This window comes from Haematobia irritans, chromosome 3, assembly GCF_050003625.1.
Source record: "Haematobia irritans isolate KBUSLIRL chromosome 3, ASM5000362v1, whole genome shotgun sequence".
NCBI lineage: Eukaryota > Metazoa > Arthropoda > Insecta > Diptera > Muscidae > Haematobia > Haematobia irritans.
The window spans coordinates 197,556,616-197,577,650 of record NC_134399.1 but is presented as its reverse complement, the minus strand read 5'-3'; the positions used below and the strand labels follow the sequence as shown (position 1 = coordinate 197,577,650).

Below are 21,035 nucleotides of genomic sequence, written 5' to 3'. Positions count from 1 at the left end.
CCGGGATCAGGATTTGGTTAAAGTTTTCTTGATATTGTGTTGTTATATTACATCTCTACAATGGAGTACAGATATAGATGATTTTCATTGTAGACTTAGGAATTTTTATCTTCATGTCCATGTTGTTCATGCTGTAACAGCTCAAAGATGTTCTTTAAACACATGGTGACATCCATATAAATCCAAATAAGAAAACCATTCAATTTAATATTCTCATAGATTTTTTTATTGTTGAATTACTTTTTCTTACAGATCTATAAGACACATGCTTATTTATTTTTTTAAAAAAAGTGTAATTTTTTTATTAAATGTTTAATATTTCTTTTTTTCCTCTTGATAACAAAGATATGAAACATAATGAAGATGATTACTAAACGATATCTAAATATGACGATGATTAAAGTTATCTTGATCAATTTTTCTTTGTATATTTTTCATTGTTTTACAATCTATGCATCACTATATAGTATATTTATTGATTTTTCACTTGATGTTTTTTCTCATTTTTTTTATGCTAACAAAATTATTATCAAACATGTGTGGGTGTGTATGTGTGTTTTTGGAATGCATTAAAACATTTAAAATATGTAATTGTAAAACATATTTTTTTTTATAAAAATATCGAATATATCATATAAATAAATATAAAACGAAGACGAAACATATTAAATACATATAAATGGAAAATATTTGATTATTTAACGATTTTTTATCAAATTACAATAAGGGTTGGAATAAAACTACTAAGAGTTAAAAGTCATTTAATCCAACGGATGGATTGATGGTGGGAAGGAATATATTGAACGACAATGATTTAATCAAGACACAGAGATACCAAAAATGTTTAAAACAAAATTAACACACAAAACGATTGATGGGAAGTGAGAGGGGAGTAATAAGAGTCTATGCTAACAAACCATATTTCATATGAATTATTTCTAAGCATAACTTCATCGCTTGCTTCAAAAATGTCATAATTTAAAATTTTTTATAAATAAAATTAAAATGTTTTAAGCCATAATGCAATACAAAAATCTACCACTAAGGATTTCGAACCTATGTCCTAATAATAATGAAGAACTTTTCGATGGTATTTTACGTTCATACCACAAACACATAAAATGTCATTTATGGATTAGATTTAATTGGCTGCAATATTTGGATCACAAGTTGAGGATCTATTTTACTGGGTAGTAGTATATCCAACATGTGTGTGTGTTTTTTTTTTTTTTAATTATATCATCGGTAATGATCAAAGTTTTTGGACAGACATTTTCCACAAAACATATCACTCAGAATTAATTTTAAGAATTATTTTACAGATATTGCTAGGCTTGTGATTCATATCCACAGGCGGAATAAAGATTATGTTTTTTTTTATTTTTAAAATTTCAACTTCCGGACAAAATAAATCGGATCATTGACACGAAAAATTTTCCAATTAAAGTCTTATCACTTATCAATGGACTGAATAGTCTAAGTGAGCCTGAATCTTAATCGGGCTGCCACTTTAACCTAACCTTTAACTTAAGTCTTAATTGAGTTTTAAGAAATATTCAATTAAAAATTTAATTGATTCAACCAATTTTTTAATTGCAACAAAAATCAATCACAAAAATTAACAGTATCAATTAATTTTTTTAATTGGATCAATTAATTTTTTAATTGATACTATAATTTCTGTGATTGAAGACATATCAATTAAAAAATTAATTGGATCAATTAATTTCGTGATTAGATTAGACAAAAAAAATTGTGTGTGTGATAAACGGAAGCTGATCTAAAATTAATAAGACATAGTCCGACAATGACCTAGTTCAATTATAGCCCGAAAAAAGCAGTAATCTTGCGAATGTTTTCAATATCATAACCTTGTAAAACGTTTTTTAGAAAAGGTGCACCAGGTTTTGACTCTTTATACAGAAAAAAATTTCACGAACATTTTTCCAATTAAAATTTTAATTGAGTTTTAAAAAATAGTCAATTAAAAATTTAACCGATTCAACAAATTTTTTAATTCCAACAAAAATCAATCACAAAAATTAATAGTATCAATTAATTTTTTAATTGGATCGATTAATTTTTAATTGACTTTCTATTCATTTTTTAATTGATACTATCATTTCTGTGATTGAAGACATTTCAATTAAACAATTAATTGGATCAATTAATTTCGTGATTGAATCAAAAAAAAATTGTTTATGTGTACGGTATTTTTTTATATAAAATTGTAATATTGAGAAATGTCGCCACAACTTCAGAGTGCACACAAAATTTTTTTTTTGATTCAATCACGAAATTAATTGATCCAATTAATTGTTTAATTGAAATGTCTTCAATCACAGAAATGATAATATCAATTAAAAAATTAATTGATACTATTAATTTTTGTGATTGATTTTTGTTTCAATTAAAAAATTTATTGAATCGATTAAATTTTTAATTGAATATTTTTTAAAACCCAATTAAATTTTAATTGGAAAAATTTTCGTGAAATTTTTTCTGTGTGGTTTAATATTTTGTCAATACCTGGAATTGAACAAATGAGTTTCGGTATTTTTCCTTACACTAAATGGATTAAAAACAATTCGAATAGAGTCAAGAAATATAGGCTCACATTGACTTTTTGCAAAAAAAAAAAAATAAAAATGGATTCTTGACGATCAAAGTGGAGGACTCCGATTAGCTCTAGGCCAAAACCCATAGACGGTTAACTTTTGAATAAACTGAAGGTTGACTTTTACTTTTTTAATTTGAAAATTTGAATTTTTCATTCTAAGTGCACAAAAAAAAATTCTGCTTCAATCACGAAATTAATTGATCCAATTAATTTTTTAATTGAAATGTCTTCAATCATAGAAATGATAGTATCAATTAAAAAATAAATTGATCCAATTAAGAAATTAATTAAATTAAGCAATACTATTAATTTTTGTGATTGATTTTTGTTTTAAATTAAAAAAATAATAAATTGAATATTTTTTAAAACTCAATTGAGACTCTATTTGGAAAAATTTTCTGTGTACTATTGGAATTAAGTTATATGGAGGCCCCAAACTATTCATTACCGTAAATATAGATGTATTTTCTACTCTTTGCAAAGAACCTGTACAATTTTTTTTTTAATTTTTTGAAAATTTTGTAAAATTAGGTGCTCTACCTACACTCAAAGAAAGGACTTATGTTAATATGACTGCTGTTTTTCAACAGACAAAACGATTGGAAACTGCTGACTGAAAAATGATTAATTTCATGAAATTTTGTGCTGATCCGATCACCATTGTTATAGCAGAAAACAGTTCATCTATTTTAACTAATGCACTTTGCTATTTCAGCAACGTTGTTTGTCAAAAACTTTTGGCAGACGCATTTACTAATTCAACAGTATTTGTTTGCTATTACAGCAAAGAAAAAGGTTTGCTGTTTCAACTAACTGATGTCTTTTAGTAAAACACACCTTAAGACAACAAAAATGGATAAAATAAAAAGAAAACTTAGTTAAAACTGTTCAAGAGGCTTTGCAGCATATACTGAATTTTACCGTATACATTTTTCTTGTTCAGTTTTAATGCGTTTGTGTCGTTAACATTGAATATTTAATCAGCTAGCAACAAAATTGGGGCATTAGAAGGTTAAATCAACTACATAGTCTGCTTTCCCTTTTTCAGCAAACAAAAACTGCTGCTTTAGCAAAAATTTTTGCGGTTAAATAATACTAATAAATTTTCGAGTGTATTAAAATATTTGTTGCATAATTTTAAATAAAGGAAATATTTGATTATGGTTGCAAGCTTAAAATTTTTTATGTCGATTATCATGGTAAAACCCAAAGATAGCCTTAGCTTTGTAAAACTTTTATTTAATGTAAAATATTTCTTATTGTCTGTGAAAATCCGCAACACTACGAAACTTCTGTTCACAAATGCTTCTTAAGCTTATTTTAATATTTTCTTTGATTATTTTGGTTTTTTATAAATTTTAAATTAGGACATTGTTGAAGCAAGACCGCTATTTCTTTATCTTGATTTACTCTCTATATAACTCTCCGCTATAATGTTATTTGTGTTTTCAATATAGTTCTACTTAAATAGTTAAAAGGGGGTTTCATTCTAATACTTGATGTTTTTCTTAATTTACGAAAGTCAATGTGCCATAATGCTTCAAGTGCATTGGACTTGCTAACTAGATATTGGATGTTAATTGTCAGTATTATCACCTGCTATATTATCTCTTTTACTATTATGGTGGTGGTGTTAGAAAAACAATGGAATGTTCTTGGGTATTATTGGATTTTGTTTTCTTTTAAATTAAAACAGATTTGAAAAAATAGTAATAATAAACGGTCTTGCTAAATCGTTAATATACGTAATCGAAAAAGACTTTTAAAAACTATAGTGTTAAATATGTATAATAATAATAATAATAATATAATAGTTAAAAAGTATAATATAATATATATGTGTGTATGCGCATATGTATAATTAAATACAAACAAATACCGATTGTGTGTGACAGTTGATCGATCTTACAAATGACGTACGAATAAAGCAAAAAAAAAATTAATTTATTTTATATGTATGTATACATAGTGGAATGGAATGTTGTTTTTTCCCAACAAAGGACGGGGAAGAAAGTTTGAGGCTTGTAGGTCAGTCAATTAAATAATTGGGTATACAACAGGGAAAATGGTAAATAATTTCGATTTTGAAATGGAATTTGTTTTCTTGAATCTTCTTCTTTTTCATCATCATCATCATTAGTTTGTTTATTTAAAGCCAAAAAATTTGCAACATTTTTTTCCCTCTTAGAATAGAGAATAGGAGATATGTTTTCATTAAAATATCAATATATATATATGTTAAGGCCATAACAATACGATTGTCAAGTCTATGAATTAGTCGTGTGTGTTTTTTTGTATTTAGAGTGGATCGGATTTGATAGTTAAGTATCGGCCATATTGTGATTTTTACCTCCACAAAAAATACGCTTTCCCTAAACGGACGGAAATATACAACAATTGTGATAACATAATCGTAATAAGCAAAAAACTTTTCTCTTACAATAGCAACAGTAGTTGTAATAGTACTTGCAATGGTGGTTGTTGTGGTGGTGGTGGTGGTAGTATTTAGAGATACGTCAATCTGTAGATTTTGTAAAACTTAAGTTCCCATATATTTATATAGTTAACGTTAAAATTATATAGACTCAGAGATGTAAAACCCCATCTCTGGACTCAACAATTGGTGCACCGTTACCTCCTACAATGCCACCAGTCGTTAGTTGATGTGGATGATGTTGTTGCTGTTGTAGGCCGCCGCCGATGCCCCCACCGGCATTGTCATCAAGCGTTAAGCCCGTTAAGTCTACAATCTCATCTTGATCATCTTGTTCCTGTTCATCGGATGTATTTGTGTGATTGGTATGATGGGAACCGCTTGATAATTGACTAGTTCGCGAGAAGGAACCACGCCTAGGAGATGTCAATGTCCTTTGATTGGCCGGTTTAAAAGTGATGATTAGATTTGAACTATTCGCGACCATCATATCGGTTACCTGTAATGAATCAAAGAAAAATTCCATTTATTTTAGTTCGATCAACGGTAATGTATTAATCGTCTACGGACATAATTACATATAGAAACCGAAACTGAATTCGATAATCGTATACTTATACACGACATTTCAGTTTTTAGAATGATATTGCCATCAAGCATTTTTCAGAATTGGATCGCGGATCGAATCCTGGATATAAGATGACATTGTGAAACATATATAACGAAATTCTAGAATCTATCTCCGTTAGTGATGCTTTAGCTAAACAAATTTTAAAACGTTCTCCGTACATATCTGTCATATTCTATATGCCAGTTAGAAACTCATCTATTGAATTTTTTTTTATACCCTCCACCATAGGATGGGGATATATTAACTTTGTCATTCCGTTTGTAACACATCGAGATATTGCTCTAAGACCCCATAAAGTATATATATTCTGGGTCGTGGTGAAAGTCTGAGTCGATCTGAGCATGTCCGTCCATCCGTCCGTCTGTTGAAATCACGCTAACTTCCGAACGAAACAAGCTATCGACTTTAAAATTTGCACAAGTAGTTGTTATTGATGTAGGTCGGATGGTATTGCAAATGGGCCATATCGGTCCACTTTTACGTATAGCCCCCATATAAACGGACGCCCATATTTGGCTTACGAATCCTCTAAGAGAAGCAAATTTCATCCGATCCGGCTGAAATTTGGTACATGGTGTTAGTATATGGTCTCTAACAACCATGCAAAAATTGGTCCAAATCGGTCCATAATTATATGTAGCCCCCATATAAACCGATCCCCCGGATTTGGCTTGGGGAGCCTCTAAGAGAAGCAAATTTCATCCGATTCGGCTGAAATTTGGTACATGGTGTTAATACATGGTCTCTAATGACCATGCAAAAATTGGTCCACATCGGTCCATAATTATATATAGCCCCCATATAAACCGATCACCAGATTTGACCTCCGGAACCTCTTGGAAGACTAAAATTCATCTGATTCAGTTGAAATTTGGTGCGAGGTGTTAATATATGGCCTCAAACACCCATGCAAAAATTGGTCGAAATCGGTCCATAATTATATATAAGCCCTATATAAACCGATCCCCAGATTTGACCTCCAGATCCTCTTGGAAGAGCAAAATTCATCCGACTTGGTTGAAATTTGGTACCTGAAGTTAGTATATGGTATCCAACAACAATGCAGGAATTGGTTCATATCAGTCCATAATTATATATAGCCCCCATATAAACCGATCCGTACATTTGACCTCCGGTGCCTTTTGGAGAAGCAAAATTCATCCGATCTGGTTGAAATTTGGTACGTGGTGGTAGTATATGATATTTAACAATTATGCCAAAAGTGGTCCATATCAGTCCATAATCATATATAGCCCCCATATAAACCGATCCCGAGATTTGGTTTTGGAGCCTCTTCGAAGAACAAATTTCATACGAGTCAGTTGAAATTTGGTACATTGTGCTAGTATATGGCTGTTAACAACCATGCCTAACTATGTCCATATCGGTCTGTAGTTATATATAGCCATCAGATAAATCGATCCCCAATCGCACAAAAATTGGTCCATGTCAAGTTCATAATTGTATATAGCCCCCATATTTCAATTCTGGCTCTCTACGTATAGTCTAATACATACCACGTATGCACTAACTCACAATTTAGAAAACGATGTTAAAAAGTTTTAAGATACCACAACCCAAGTAATTCGATTGTCGATGACAGTCTTTCGTAGAAGTTTCTACGCAATCCATGGTAAAGGGTACATAAGATTCGGCCTGGCCGAACTTACGGCCGTATGTATTTGTTTTCAGTTAAAGTTATCTGGAGATATGATATTTGCAATTTACTTTCTGTTAACTGGCAGTTAAAGCTTAACGAAGCTACATGAAAATAGTCGTAACCAAATTAAAAATAATGTTGGGAGCGCAAATTAAAAATGCGGGATTTTTCAACAGACTAACCAATCGAAGTATTATGCATCATTAGACACTATGTTTATCATCTTTCCGCGATGAAAAACGGCTCGTCTTTCGATTCAACCTACGAATCGCTCTCTATTTTTGGTTTTTTCATAATGAAAAACCCTATCAGCGACTCATACGCCATCGATCGAAAGAAGTCATAATCAAAAGGTATAATGTTTGGGCTATACGACTGGTGATCTAGGTTAGGTTAGGTGGCAAGCCGATGTATCAGACTCACTTAGACTATTCAGTCCATTGTGATACCACATTGGTGAACTTGGTGGGATAATCCACCGCTGAAAAACTTTTTGGTGTTCGGTCGAAGCAGGAATCGAACCCACGACCTTGTGTATGCAAGGCGGGCATGCTAACCATTGCACCACGATGGCTCCGCGGTGTGTGATCTAGGACTTCCCATTTGATTGTTTCCACATAATTTTATACGGGTTTTGGCAATGCGCTTCGTGCCCTTAAAATCACCTAGTCGTACCTTTCCAAAGATTGTAGCCAGTTATCACGCAATGTTGGGTTCAAACCCAAAAATTGAGTTCGGTACAAATTTCCTGGTATTGTTTCACTTCCTCCGATGTTGAGTCTTGACCGGATACATAGCACTTTTTTGTTTGCTTGGGGTTGTCGTAGTCCACTTTCCATCGCCAGTAACGATGCGATACAAAAAACCTTTCATCTTCCGAGCAACTTTTCACTTTTCAAAATTTTATTTCTATAGAAAATTTTGTGAAATTTTTATTTCTATAAAAAATATTGTCAAAATATTATTTTTATAGAAAATTTTATGAAAATTTCATTTCTATAGAAAATTTTATGAAAATTTCATTTCTATAGACAATTTTGTGAAAATTTTATTTCTATAGAAAATTTTGTGAAAATTTTATTTCTATAGAAAATTTTGTGAAAAGTTTATTTTTATAGAAAATTTTGTCAAAATTTTATTTTTATAGAAAATTTTGTCAAAATTTTATTTCTATAGAAAATTTTGTGAAAAGTTTACTTTTATAGAAAATTTTGTCAAAATTTTATTTTTATAGAAAATTTTGTCAAAATTTTATTGCTATAGAAGATTTTGTCAAAATTTTATTTCTATAGAAGATTTTGTCAAAATTTTATTTCTATAGAAAATTTTGTCAAAATTTTATTTCTATAGAAAATTTTGTCACAATTTTATTTCTATAGAAAATTTTGTCAAAATTTTATTTCTATAGACAATTTTGTGAAAATTGTATTTCTATAGAAAATTTTGTCAAAATTGTATTTTTATAAAAAATTTTGTCAAAATTTAATTTCTATATGTATGTATGTAAGTTTTCTTTATTTACAAAAATTTTCCAAAGTTCATATTTTTTTTAATTGTATTTCTACAGTGTAAAGAAAGAAATGAGATATCAAGTGATGACAATGGTTTGCTAAACAAACGTTTGTCATAATAACCCAGCAAAAACTCTCATTACCCGGTAATCTTGTAGGTACCCAGCAAAAACTAGGTAACCACATCTCATTACAATTGACATTACCAGGAGTAAAGCTGTCATTACACGTTGCATTACATTGCGGCGAGTTATAATGACTAACTTGTAATGACAAAAATAAATACTTCTCGGTAATTTTCGAATTGTTATTCTCAAATTTTTAGGCAGTTGTAGTTAACGAATTAATAAAATAGAATAAATGATGGTACCACTAGGTATAATTATACACATAATCTAGCACTTACATAAAAAATCAAAAATAATATGTAATGTAACGGTAATTCTGAAAAATTTTCCGTTAAGAAATTTTTATCACAAATATTTCATAATAATTGTGTTTAATGACATTATCATATTATGGCGAGTGATGCTGTAATAGGAGAACTACTTGAATAAAAACGAATATTGTATAAATAAACAAATAATCTAAATAAGATTACACGCAAATTAATTTCACACTTAAAATAGAAATAAATGTAGGTTGTTTAAGGGAGTTGGATTCGTGAATTACGTTATAATATATCCAATAGCCATTTCACATAAGGTTCAAAATCAACTAAAAGTGGATTTTAAGTCTTTTTTTTATAAGGCAAATGGCATTTGAAATTTAGTTTAAGCGCATTTTGGAAGTGTAATGTCAATGAGGTATAAGAAAGCATCTATTTAAAACATAATATGACAATGTCATTAAACACAATTATTATTAAATATTTGTGATAAAAATTTCTTAACGGAAAATTTTTCAGAATTACCGTTACATTACATATTCTTTTTGATTTTTTTATGTAAGTTATTATGTGAATTATTATACCTAATGGTACCATCATTTATTCTATTTTATTAATTCGTTAACTACAACTGCATAAAATACAAAATTACAAGTTAGTCATTATAACTCGCCGCAATGTAATGCAACGTGTAATGACAGCTTTACTCCTGGTAATGTCAATTGTAATGAGATGTGGTTACCTAGTTTTTGCTGGGAAATAACAAAATAATTTCTATAGAAAATTTTGTCAAAATTTTATTTCTATAGAAAATTTTGTCAAAATTATATTTCTATAGAAAATATTGTCAAAATTTTATTTCTATAGAAAATTTTGTGAACATTTTATTTCTATAGAAAATTTTGTCAAAATTTTATTTTTATAGACAATTGTGTCAAAATTTTATTTTTATAGAAATTTTTTTCAAAATTCTATTTTTATAGAAAAATTTGTCAAAATTTTATTTCTATAGAATATTTTGTCAAAATTTTATTTCTAGAAGCAATTTGTGAAGTACATCTGTTTGGAGAGGAATATTCGGCAAAATCTACCAAAGCATCATGAATTCTACCAATCTACTAAACAGTAAACAATCCACCATTTTGGTAGAATTCTACCAACTGTGGCAAACGTGCTCTCAACGTCTCTCAGCTTCAACTCCTGATGTATCCAATTTCCTTGAACTTGAACTTCGATATATTTGTCGAGTTCTAAAATTAAAGATTTTATAGCAGCGAAGAAAAAATCATAATACAAAAAACAAATTGAACCAGAAATATTTATTATTGTCTCGTTGAATTGACTCGTCTTCTAATAATAGCGATTAAGTATTTTGAATGGGTGTATGGTTGTGGTTATCATACTTCCAGAAAAAGTTATTCCGATATAAAAATAAAATCATATTCATAGGAATGGAATGCATTCCCATCGTACATACCATTTACAGCTAACAAAAACATTAATTCAATTACTAACTCACCTGATCTAATGTTTTTCCAGCCACCTCAATACCATTGACTTCAATAACCTCATCGTTAACTGCCAATAATCCAGTGCTTTCGGCCAAACCACCCGGTACGAGACGTGATATAAATATACCCGGTTGTTTTTCAAGACCATTGGGTGTAACACGTACCGATGTACCATCACGAATATAAAATCCTAAAGGTTTCTCACTTCCATGCTTTAGCAAACGCACCCTTCGATGTGTTTCTGGTACAGTGTCCACATCTATGATGGCTGACACTTGACGAAAATCATGCGGTAATGAAATGGGGGGTCCCCTTGGTTTTGCACTTGTCGGACCAAATAGACCAATGAGACTTCTTGGTGGCCTAAAACTAACAGATTCTAAATCTGCTTCACGTTGAACGATTATGCGAAGAAGTGGTTGAGCTGTTTTCAAGGCACGTCCAAAATTATCGTCATTATTAATAGGCAGTAGTTCTTCATCTCGTGGATCGATGTATCGTATAACGAATGATATATTGGCTAAGCCATGTAATTGACGGACGAGATTGTTAAAATTTTCAAAACTGGCTGGCTCATCGTTTCGTTTTAGTCCGAATCGACGAAATTCCGCATCAAACTGTAATATAAATGGTAATAAAGGTAAATAAAATTACTTTTGTTTTTTTCTTTTAATAAACAATTGTACAAATGTTGGTGACACAATCAAATTTTTAACATAATTTTTGGTTTTCATTCGGTGAAGAAATATAAAAAAATATTGTCAACATTTTATTCTATAGAAATTTTTGTCAGAATTTTATTTCTATAGAAAATGTTGCCAACATTTTAGTCTATAGAAAATTGTATCAACATTTTATTTCTATAGAACATTTTTTCCAAATTGTATTTCTATAGAACATTTTTTTCCAAATTTTATTTCTATAAAAAATTTTGTCGACATATTAGTTTTATAGAAAATTTTGTGAAAATTTTATTTCTATAGAAAATTGTGTCATCATTTTATTTCTATAGAAAATTTTATATCTTTAGTAAATCTTGTCAAAATTGTATATCTTTAGAAAATTTTGTCAAAATATTATTTCTATAGAAAATTTTGTCAAAATTTTACTTCTATAGAAAGTTTTGTCAAAATTTAATTTCTATAGAAAATTTTGTCAAAATTTTATTTCTATAAAAAATTTTGTCAACATTTTACTTCTAAAGAAAATATTGTCAAAATTGTATTTCTATAGAAAATTTTGTCAAAATTTTATTTCTATAGAAAATTTTGTCAAAATTTTATTTCTGTAGAAAATTTTGGCAAAATTTTATTTCTTTAGAAAATTATTTATATAAAAGTTTGTGAAGTACCTCTTAGTTGGAGTGAAATATTTTGCAAAATCTGCCAAAACACCAAGAATTCTACCAATCTACCATTTTTGGTAAAATTCTACCAATTTTGGTTCCAAAATGAAACTACCACCATTCGATATAGGTACGTGCAAATGCAAAACAATTTTCGCAAAGCGGCCACTATTTGTGTTAGATAAGATTTTAAGAACGCGATGTTATTATATTCCCTTGCAAAAATTGGTCCACATCGTTCCATAATTATATATAGGCCCATATAAACCGAACCCCAGATTTGACTTCTGGATCTTCTTTCGGAGGAGCAAATTTCATCCGATCCGTTGCAAATTTGGCACGTGATGTTCGCATATGCCTTCTAACATTCCTGAAAATATTGGTCCATATCGGTTCATATTAATATAAAGCCCCACCATATAAACTTATCCCCAAATTTGGTACTTTGTATGTCCAAACTATAGATGCCACGACATCTTCACGAATTTTCCAGCATACGCTTAATCCTCTCAATTATACACCTAATATGAATAGCCCATTTGGGAATATGGTTACAAATATATAGGTATATAGTTTAACTCCAAAATTTGTTCAAAACAGCTATGGCCATTCACACAAATGCCTCTATTCAAATCCAACCATCCATCCACTACACTATGGTGTGGTATGAGGAACAAAACCAAAAACATCAATAACAATCAATGTATGGAGGCATTCAACAAGTGTGATTCAGATGCCAATGCCATGGGTCCGGAAACAAAATATATCCAAAACGATCCTTGTTGTTGTTGTAAATACATACCACATCCATAAAGACTGGGCTGGAGAGCGAATTTTCAGACTATGATTCACTCTCAATGTCGAAAGACAAGAAACAAAAATGATTCTCATTAACCGTAGATCTCTTGTATACTTTCTTTTGCCACCATAATAATGAAATGAAATGAATCTTAATTTTCTAACTGCCACCACCCATCATTAGATTACGTGCTAACGCATATTTTCTTCCTTGTATTTGATTACCTTAGATTTCACTTCAATTATATTTGTTGCTACATTTGGTAATGTGTGGAACTTATTTTTCGACATTTTCTGTTCACAGATTCACTGGATTTTTCTCGTTACTATCCTCCCTCTTTGTGTTGTTAAACCATTTACAGTTTCTCCTCACTGCACGGGTGAACCCAATACGATGTTTCTGAGGCACTTTAATTGAGGATATTTTGGAATTTAAAAATTATAAGTCGATTGAAATATATTTGGGATTGAATTTATAAATAATAAAAATGAAATGAAGAAAATACGGAACACGGACACAGACACACACTATTACATGGGAAATCGATAACGATTGCAATTAAATGATTACCGATTACTAGATGCCAAGTTCGATTAAATAATACACAATTGAAAATTAATAATTCACAATTGTATAAAAATCTATTTTATATGGGGCGCTCAGATCAAAAGAAGAAATCAGTCGGGAATGTCAGGGAACAATCTAGCAATCACCACAAATTTGAAAAACAAAAAATAATTTTGTTGTATTTTCTGTTTAATTTTCTCTACTATGTACTCGAAATTAGCTTTAATATGAGTTCAATATTGCTTATATGAGAAAGGCTCAAGTTTTTTATATGAATTCTAAAGTTTTTTTATATGAATTCTAAATATACACTCAATTACCAATTATTTGGATAACAAATATAATACTTTTAGGTAAATTACGTGCGCTGTGTACCAAACCTGTCATGACTTTTTGTGTTTAGAATCGAAAAATCTACACGCTGGCCAAAAATTGGACCATTCGGGAAACTTGTTTTAAAGTACATTTAAATCGAAAAAACATAAACATAAAAATGGAAGGAAACAATAAAAATCTGGGTATGTATGGCAAAACAATAATGCCTGAAGTAATACACATTTAATAATACGGTGTTCTCACCAAGCATGTTTTGGGGTTTGAAATGTTTTCCCTTTATAAGCACTTCAAAACGAGTCGTTTTAGCCATAAAGGTGAGTACTATGTTCGGTTTTTCCACCAAAACACTAAATTAAAAGTACAAATATATTTATGAAGACGATTATATTTTGATCAAGTCTTGCCAAATAATGGATTGAAAAAGTCCAAGGAATTGATTGCAAATAATTTTATATTTCTAAATTAATTAATTAAAAAAAGTAACCGTGAAAACAAGCTGGTTTTCAGCTTGAAAACTGAACATAGTACTCAACTTAAGGTGAGTATTATGTTCGTATTTTTCACCAAAACACTTAAGAACATGGACATGTGAAAATAACATAAAAAATGTTTTCCCTTTGCGCTCGCGGTAATTATTTGGACATAGATTGCATACATGTGAATTTCGAGTAAAGCCTAGTATTAAGATCACGTTTTTGCACGAAATACTGTTATACTCCATATAAAAAACGTTAGCGCGGAATAAATGCGAAATCTTGTTTTGCGCATTTTTAAACATATATTTAAACAACCCTGGATTTTTCGCACGAAAAAATAGGCAGGCATATTATTTCGCATAAATAACTTAACATCCCTGCATTTGAGACCCTATTTACGGAGATAGATGAAGATATTCGTTTTTCGCAGAAACGAACTTTGTATACAAGTATACTTAGTATACTATGCATAAATGCGAATTTCTAGTTTCCATGGTAAAGGTGATTATTAAGTTCGAGTTTAGCCGCTAAAATCGCTAAAGTGAAAACTAAATCAGTAAGAAAAATGCATAAAATTAAACATGTTTGTTGCAAATTTTATTATAACTTGATGGGGAAAAGCCCAAAGCAAATGTTCACAATGTATGTATTCTTTAAAATGGATTTTTAAAGAAAAGTAATCGTGAAAAAATAAAGTTTTAGCGGATAAACTCGAACTTAATACCCACCTTAACTGTCAAACTAAAACATCTCAACCCGGTGTGAACGGTGAAATGTTTTGGAAAAACGAATGAGAAAACGAGTCGATTGAGTTCTAATGACGGGGTTAAATGCATGCTGCGAGTTCTGACTAAACAGAAATTGGGATTGAATGTCTGTCATATTAATGCTCAAAGCCTAACGAGGAAAATAGACGAATTCAGATTTATATTCGAGCAATCTGGAATTGATATTATTTGTATCTCGGAGACATGGTTTAACGACTCCACGCCGGACGCACTGGTTGAAATGATTGGGTACAATATTATTAGAAATGACAGAGTATCTCTTGGGGGAGGTGTTGCCATTTATATTAAAAACTATTTAAAATACAAGATTGTAAGGAAGTCGGAAGCTAATGATAGACTGGAATATATCTTTATCGAATTAAATATGAACATGCACAAACTTCTCATTAGCTGCATATACCGCCCTAATAAGCTTATTCCCTATTTTGATCTCTTGAATGTATTGGAACATATGGTTGTGGACTACAGTGATGTAATAATTGCTGGCGATCTAAACTCTAATATCCTGAAAGAGTCAACTTTGATCGATTCGTTTAGTGCTATTGGATTACATAACCTTAACATGTCTACCCCGACGCACTTCACCTCTAATAGTAGTAGTCTGCTCGGCATTTTCATAGTTGATGACGTCAATAAAGCTCTATTGTACGATCAGATTTCGGTACCTTGCTTCTCAAAGCACGACTTGATATTTCTGACTTACGATGTTAAACCCGAATCACCCAAATATCAGTCTGTTGAATTTTACAACTTCGCTAAAACAAACTATGAATATCTTCAACGAGAGTTCTTCAAAATAAACTGGAATCAACTTTACTCTATGCAAAGCCCTGATGATAAACTCTTGTTCTTAAACAATAATCTGGAGTCAGTGTTGAAACGTTCAGTGCCACTTAAAATTTCTCGCTCTTGTGAATCTCGTAAATGTTGGTTCAATTCCACTATCAAAGCATTAATTAACCAAAGGGATATGACTTACAAACGCTGGAAAAGATTTAAAACGACACAACTTCATGAGGAATTCCGTTCACTCAGAACGGAAGTAAACAAATCTATTCAGAGAGCCAAAAATAATTACTTTAAAAAACGTTTTGAGTCGGCGATAGATTCTCGCAAAAAGTGGAAAACTATTCGCGAAATTGGGATTGGATCTGTAAGACAGCAACAAATAAATGCAGACCCCAACGAACTCAATGAAAAATTCTTAAGCTTACCAATTCGTACTGCACCTACAATTACCTGTCGAACAATCAATACACATATATTTCCATCCTACTCCGACTTCGAATTTGCGTGCATTAGACAAGTTGATGTTTTTAACAGCTGTTCATCTGTAAAATCTAATGCTGTGGGTATGAATTGCATTCCACCAAAATTTATAAAAATGTGTTTGCCACTGCTACTTCCATTTATTACTGATATTTTCAATCAAATCATAACAACAAGCATTTTTCCAAATTGTTGGAAGCATGCGAAAATCGTGCCTATACCGAAGAATAAAGACGGAACTGAATATCGCCCAATCTCTATTTTGCCCTACCTTTCTAAGGCATTTGAAAAACTAATACACTCGCAAATGTCAGATTATATCTCAAGACATAATTTGTTGTACTCTAAGCAATCTGGATTCAGAGCAAAATATAGCTGTATTACTGCGCTTGTTGATGTGGCTGATGATGTACGAGCGGCGATGGATGATGGCCTATTTACATGTCTTACACTATTGGATCACTCTAAAGCCTTTGACTGCGTAAACCATGATATACTGTGTTCAAAACTAAAACACCAATTCAATTTTTCTCCTACTGCTCTATCTTTAATTCGGTCGTATTTATGGAAACGTACTCAATCAGTTAATATAAATAATTTAACTTCTAGACCATTGCTAGTTAGCTCGGGGGTGCCTCAAGGATCCATTTTGGGGCCGCTTCTCTTCTGCCTGTACATAAACGATCTACCACTCTGCTTGAAATATTCTAAGCTTCACATTTATGCTGATGACGTGCAGGTCTATCTAAGTTGTAAAAGAGACGAGCTTACCTCTGGAATTGACAAACTCAATCTGGATCTTTATAATATTAGTGTATGGGCGAACGAAAACAATCTCCATATTAATCCGAAGAAATCTAAAATGATGATTGTGTGTAACCGCACCCAAGTTGTATCTGACGGTGTGAGAGTAAAAATTGACGGTGAATATATTGAACGCGTTAAGAACTCCAAAAATCTGGGCGTCATCTTCAACGAGTCACTAACGTGGAAGGACAATATTTGTACTATTGCTGGAAAAGTATTTGGTATGCTACGCACTCTTCGTCAAACTCAGTTTTATACACCTCAATATATACGTATGCTTCTAGCAAAGTCTTACTTGATGCCAATTCTTCTCTACGGCTGTGAATTATTTTGCAACACTGATACTGTTAGTAAACGTCGCCTTGAAAATGCATTTAGTGCCATAATAAGATATGTCTATGGAATCAAACGTTTTGAGAGCTGTTCTAATTTCAAAAGTAACTTATATGGCGTTGACTTCTCCCAACTCTTGAAAATAAGAACTTTAATCCTCCTGCACAAAATTGTTTATACAAAAGAGCCTATATATCTGTACAGCAAATTACGATTCGGAAGAACAAACAGAAGAATGTTGATTATACCACAACAGTACCAACTCTTAGTGTCTGAATGGCATTTCTTTAATACTGCTACCCGTCTTTGGAACTCATTACCTCTATCAATCCAATTCATTGGCGACGCTAACACCTTTAAAAAATCAATTTTTAACTATTTTTCAAACTTATCGTAGCTTTTTATTGTCTTTTTTGAGTTTTTAAATTTAACTTTGTTTTTTTTAAATTTATTCTTATTTAATTTTTATTTTTAATTTTTAATTCTTGTTTTTATTATTATAAATATTATTTTTTTTTTGTTTTTACTTTCATTTATTTACTTTTTCGGTTTTTGCCCATAAATTTTTGTATCAATTGTTTTATTTTAATTAAATATTTATTTTGTCTGTTATTATTATTTTTAGAATTATTTTTTATTTTTTATTCCTTGTTTATTATCACCTTGTTAACTAGCATTCAACTTGACTCACATACTGTAATTATAAGATTATTAATATCTTGTTGTACACCCAGAAAACAAATTCGTTGCCTCAACCGAATTATTTGCCAACCGAAAGCAGGTGGTTCCATCAACTATCAATGATATCTGTCAGCACAACTAACATTTGGCAATTGTAACTGCATGGTAGTATGTTGGATCAACTTTACATTGGTTGTCGCAATCTCAAATTAATTGTTTTGTTTGTTGGTGCAACCGCCCTCGATTTTCTTTATTATTATCCTAACCAAATTCCAATATTAAATGAAAGGGCAGATTATATTGAGATTTTATTAATTTATTACAAGATTTACAATCATAATAAACTACGAAAATAAATACAAAAGTTGCTAACAACAGAGGCTTTTGATCTACATATATGTGAGATCAATTTACATTAAAATTTACAATTTTTTTATAGGTAATGTTTGTATACCAATGACAGATGGTTATTAGGCTGCAATTATGTGGTCAAACTACAGAACCTAATTCAATATATACTTGCCAGAAATTTCTTCCTTAGGCCTCTAAAAATAAATACAGATAGACTTAGGCTCGTCCTGTGTGCTTAATACAATAAAAAAGCTCGCTTGCCGTAAAAAGTATTTGCGTTTGTTGGTGTATGAAGCCTGCAATTTTTATGGAAATTTTGTAATATTCCTTTTTTATAAATCGGTGCGATACTTACCTGAAGGCAACTTCTTTTCTATGGGATAAACTTTATTCAATGTATTGGAGACTATTATCAAGTAAATGTTGTTCCCCGTTTTGCAAATTTTGTAGCGTCATACCATTTACCATGTCGATGTTGATATAAATATTTATTTGTTGCAACAACTACCTTACGCCCGTCCTATAATTGAACTAAGATTCTATTGGTATACTCAATTTTTGGTTGTACCAACCATTTGTTGATTCCCATGATGTAGGTCTCACTATGCTGGTAGTTAGCTCAACAATTTTATGCAGCATAAAACCAAATTTATCGTCATTGGTTATTGTAACCAATTGAATGGTTATGGGAATTTCGTTTTGATCCTGTGAACTTTTTTATGGTCGCGTTAGATGTATAATGGGGAAAATAATCAAAACATTGTTCTTGTAACAAAAAATACGTTACTGACATCATTTCGTCATTGTAATGATCGAATTGCAACCAACCATTTCTCTGGGTGTATGTGAAACTTGAAAATTCAATAAATTCAAATTCAAATTCAAACGAGTCGGTGGGAACATAGCATAAAACACAAATTACTTGATGAATTTCAAAATACTTCCCGCCTGGTTGTCCATTGAATGGAAGTGGATTTTTTACGTTTTTGCCGCAATTCTCGTTTAGATTAATATATTTCTTTAATTTCCAACCAGAATTGGCAATCCATCATTAATTTCATTGCAGAAATGTCTGTTATTATTGTGAAAATCAATTTGTTTTTGTTAATGTTTGGCGAACATCCCCTTACACCTAATGAATTGTGCCACGCAACAGGACAAAATCAAAGTTTTTTTATTTATGCCAATACGTCCCCGCAACATGCGAACATGACCTTATACTGGCGGATTTGTCGCCGCAACGTGTTGTGTCCTTTTATTCAACATTGAATTTCAACTAGTTTTCATACATTTTCTAAACAAAGTACAAGCTTTGAATCCTTTGAAAAATGTGCGAAAATAATTTGAATGTAAACAGTTTTCAAATGCATGTTTATTGAGTACATTTTTAATCATGTCCGTGTGAGGGGGGTAGAAAACGCATCTCAATGTGTACTGTACATGTTTTTTCTACCAGAGCGATATGGCAACACCATATCAACAAAGCAAGCATTGGCAAACGTCACTTTATGCGGTGTTTAATACTGCTTTATTTTCTGGGATAAATTATTATATTACAAAATAGAAACAATGGATGTTCGTCCCAATCAAACAATATACATAAACAATCTCAATGAGAAAATTAAGAAGGAGGAGCTCAAAAAGTCGCTGTACGCCATTTTCTCACAATTCGGACAAATTTTGGATATTGTGGCATTGAAAACCCTTAAAATGCGTGGACAGGCTTTTGTTATATTTAAAGAAATAGCAAGTGCTTCAAATGCCCTACGGACTATGCAAGGATTTCCTTTCTACGATAAACCCATGCGTATAGCTTACGCTAAATCAGATTCAGATGTTGTGGCAAAAATGAAGGGAACATTTAAGGAGAGACCAAAGAAAGCCAAACCACCTAAGCCAGTGGTACCAGTGGAAGATAAGAAGTAAGTATTAAACTAATCATACCACAAGGAAGTCGCTAAATATTTAATATATTTTTTAACTCTCTCTAGGGACAAAAAGAAAAAGACTGCAAATGCTGAGAATTCTAATCCAAATACACAAAGTGAACAACCACCTAATCAAATTCTTTTCCTCACAAATCTACCCGAAGAAACCAACGAAATGATGTTGTCTATGTTGTTCAATCAATTTCCTGGATTTAAGGAAGTCCGTTTGGTACCCAATCGTCATGATATTGCTTTTGTGGAATTTGCCACTGAGCTTCAGAGTAATGCTGCTAAAGAAGCACTGCAGGGCTTCAAGATTACACCGTCCCATGCTATGAAGATAACATTTGCTAAGAAATAGTTTAATAAGGCTTATTTGCATATAATTACTTTCCGATTCCCCGTGCTGCTTAGCTGTTAGTAAAGCAGGAGACAAATTTACCACACTTACGCTTTGCTTATGGAGTTGCTGGCTAAGGAATCTGTATTTTTACAATTTAGAACAAGTTTTTTTTTTGTAAGCTCTGGAAATATGTATGTATATATTGAAAATATACAAATGAAATGAACTTTAATCAAGACAATGTCAAATAGAGAAAA

At 31.1% G+C, this 21,035-nt stretch overlaps 2 protein-coding genes across 3 annotated transcripts; one reads left to right on the top strand and one right to left on the bottom strand.

Moving 5' to 3' along the window:
* Nucleotides 1-3,307: 3,307 nt before the first annotated feature.
* Nucleotides 3,308-13,436, bottom strand: par-6 (partitioning defective protein 6). 2 transcript variants are annotated; one of them, XR_012720790.1, is made up of 4 exons: nucleotides 13,124-13,436; nucleotides 10,764-11,372; nucleotides 5,061-5,553; nucleotides 3,308-4,992 (listed from the first exon to the last, which is right to left on the bottom strand). XR_012720790.1 is itself a non-coding variant. In XM_075301366.1 (3 exons), the coding sequence occupies exons 1-3, from the start codon at nucleotides 13,187-13,189 to the stop codon at nucleotides 5,206-5,208; spliced, it is 1,023 nt and encodes a 340-aa protein (XP_075157481.1). In that variant the 5' UTR covers nucleotides 13,190-13,436; the 3' UTR covers nucleotides 3,308-5,205. The 2 variants fall into 2 exon arrangements, 1 of the variants encoding a protein (XP_075157481.1); XM_075301366.1 differs by having other exon boundaries at nucleotides 3,308-5,553.
* Nucleotides 13,437-19,979: 6,543 nt separating this feature from the next.
* On the top strand, nucleotides 19,980-21,035 carry snf (U1 small nuclear ribonucleoprotein A snf). Its single transcript, XM_075301364.1, has 2 exons — nucleotides 19,980-20,429; nucleotides 20,499-21,035. Exons 1-2 carry the CDS (start codon nucleotides 20,077-20,079, stop codon nucleotides 20,794-20,796), a joined length of 651 nt encoding a protein of 216 aa, XP_075157479.1. The 5' UTR covers nucleotides 19,980-20,076; the 3' UTR covers nucleotides 20,797-21,035.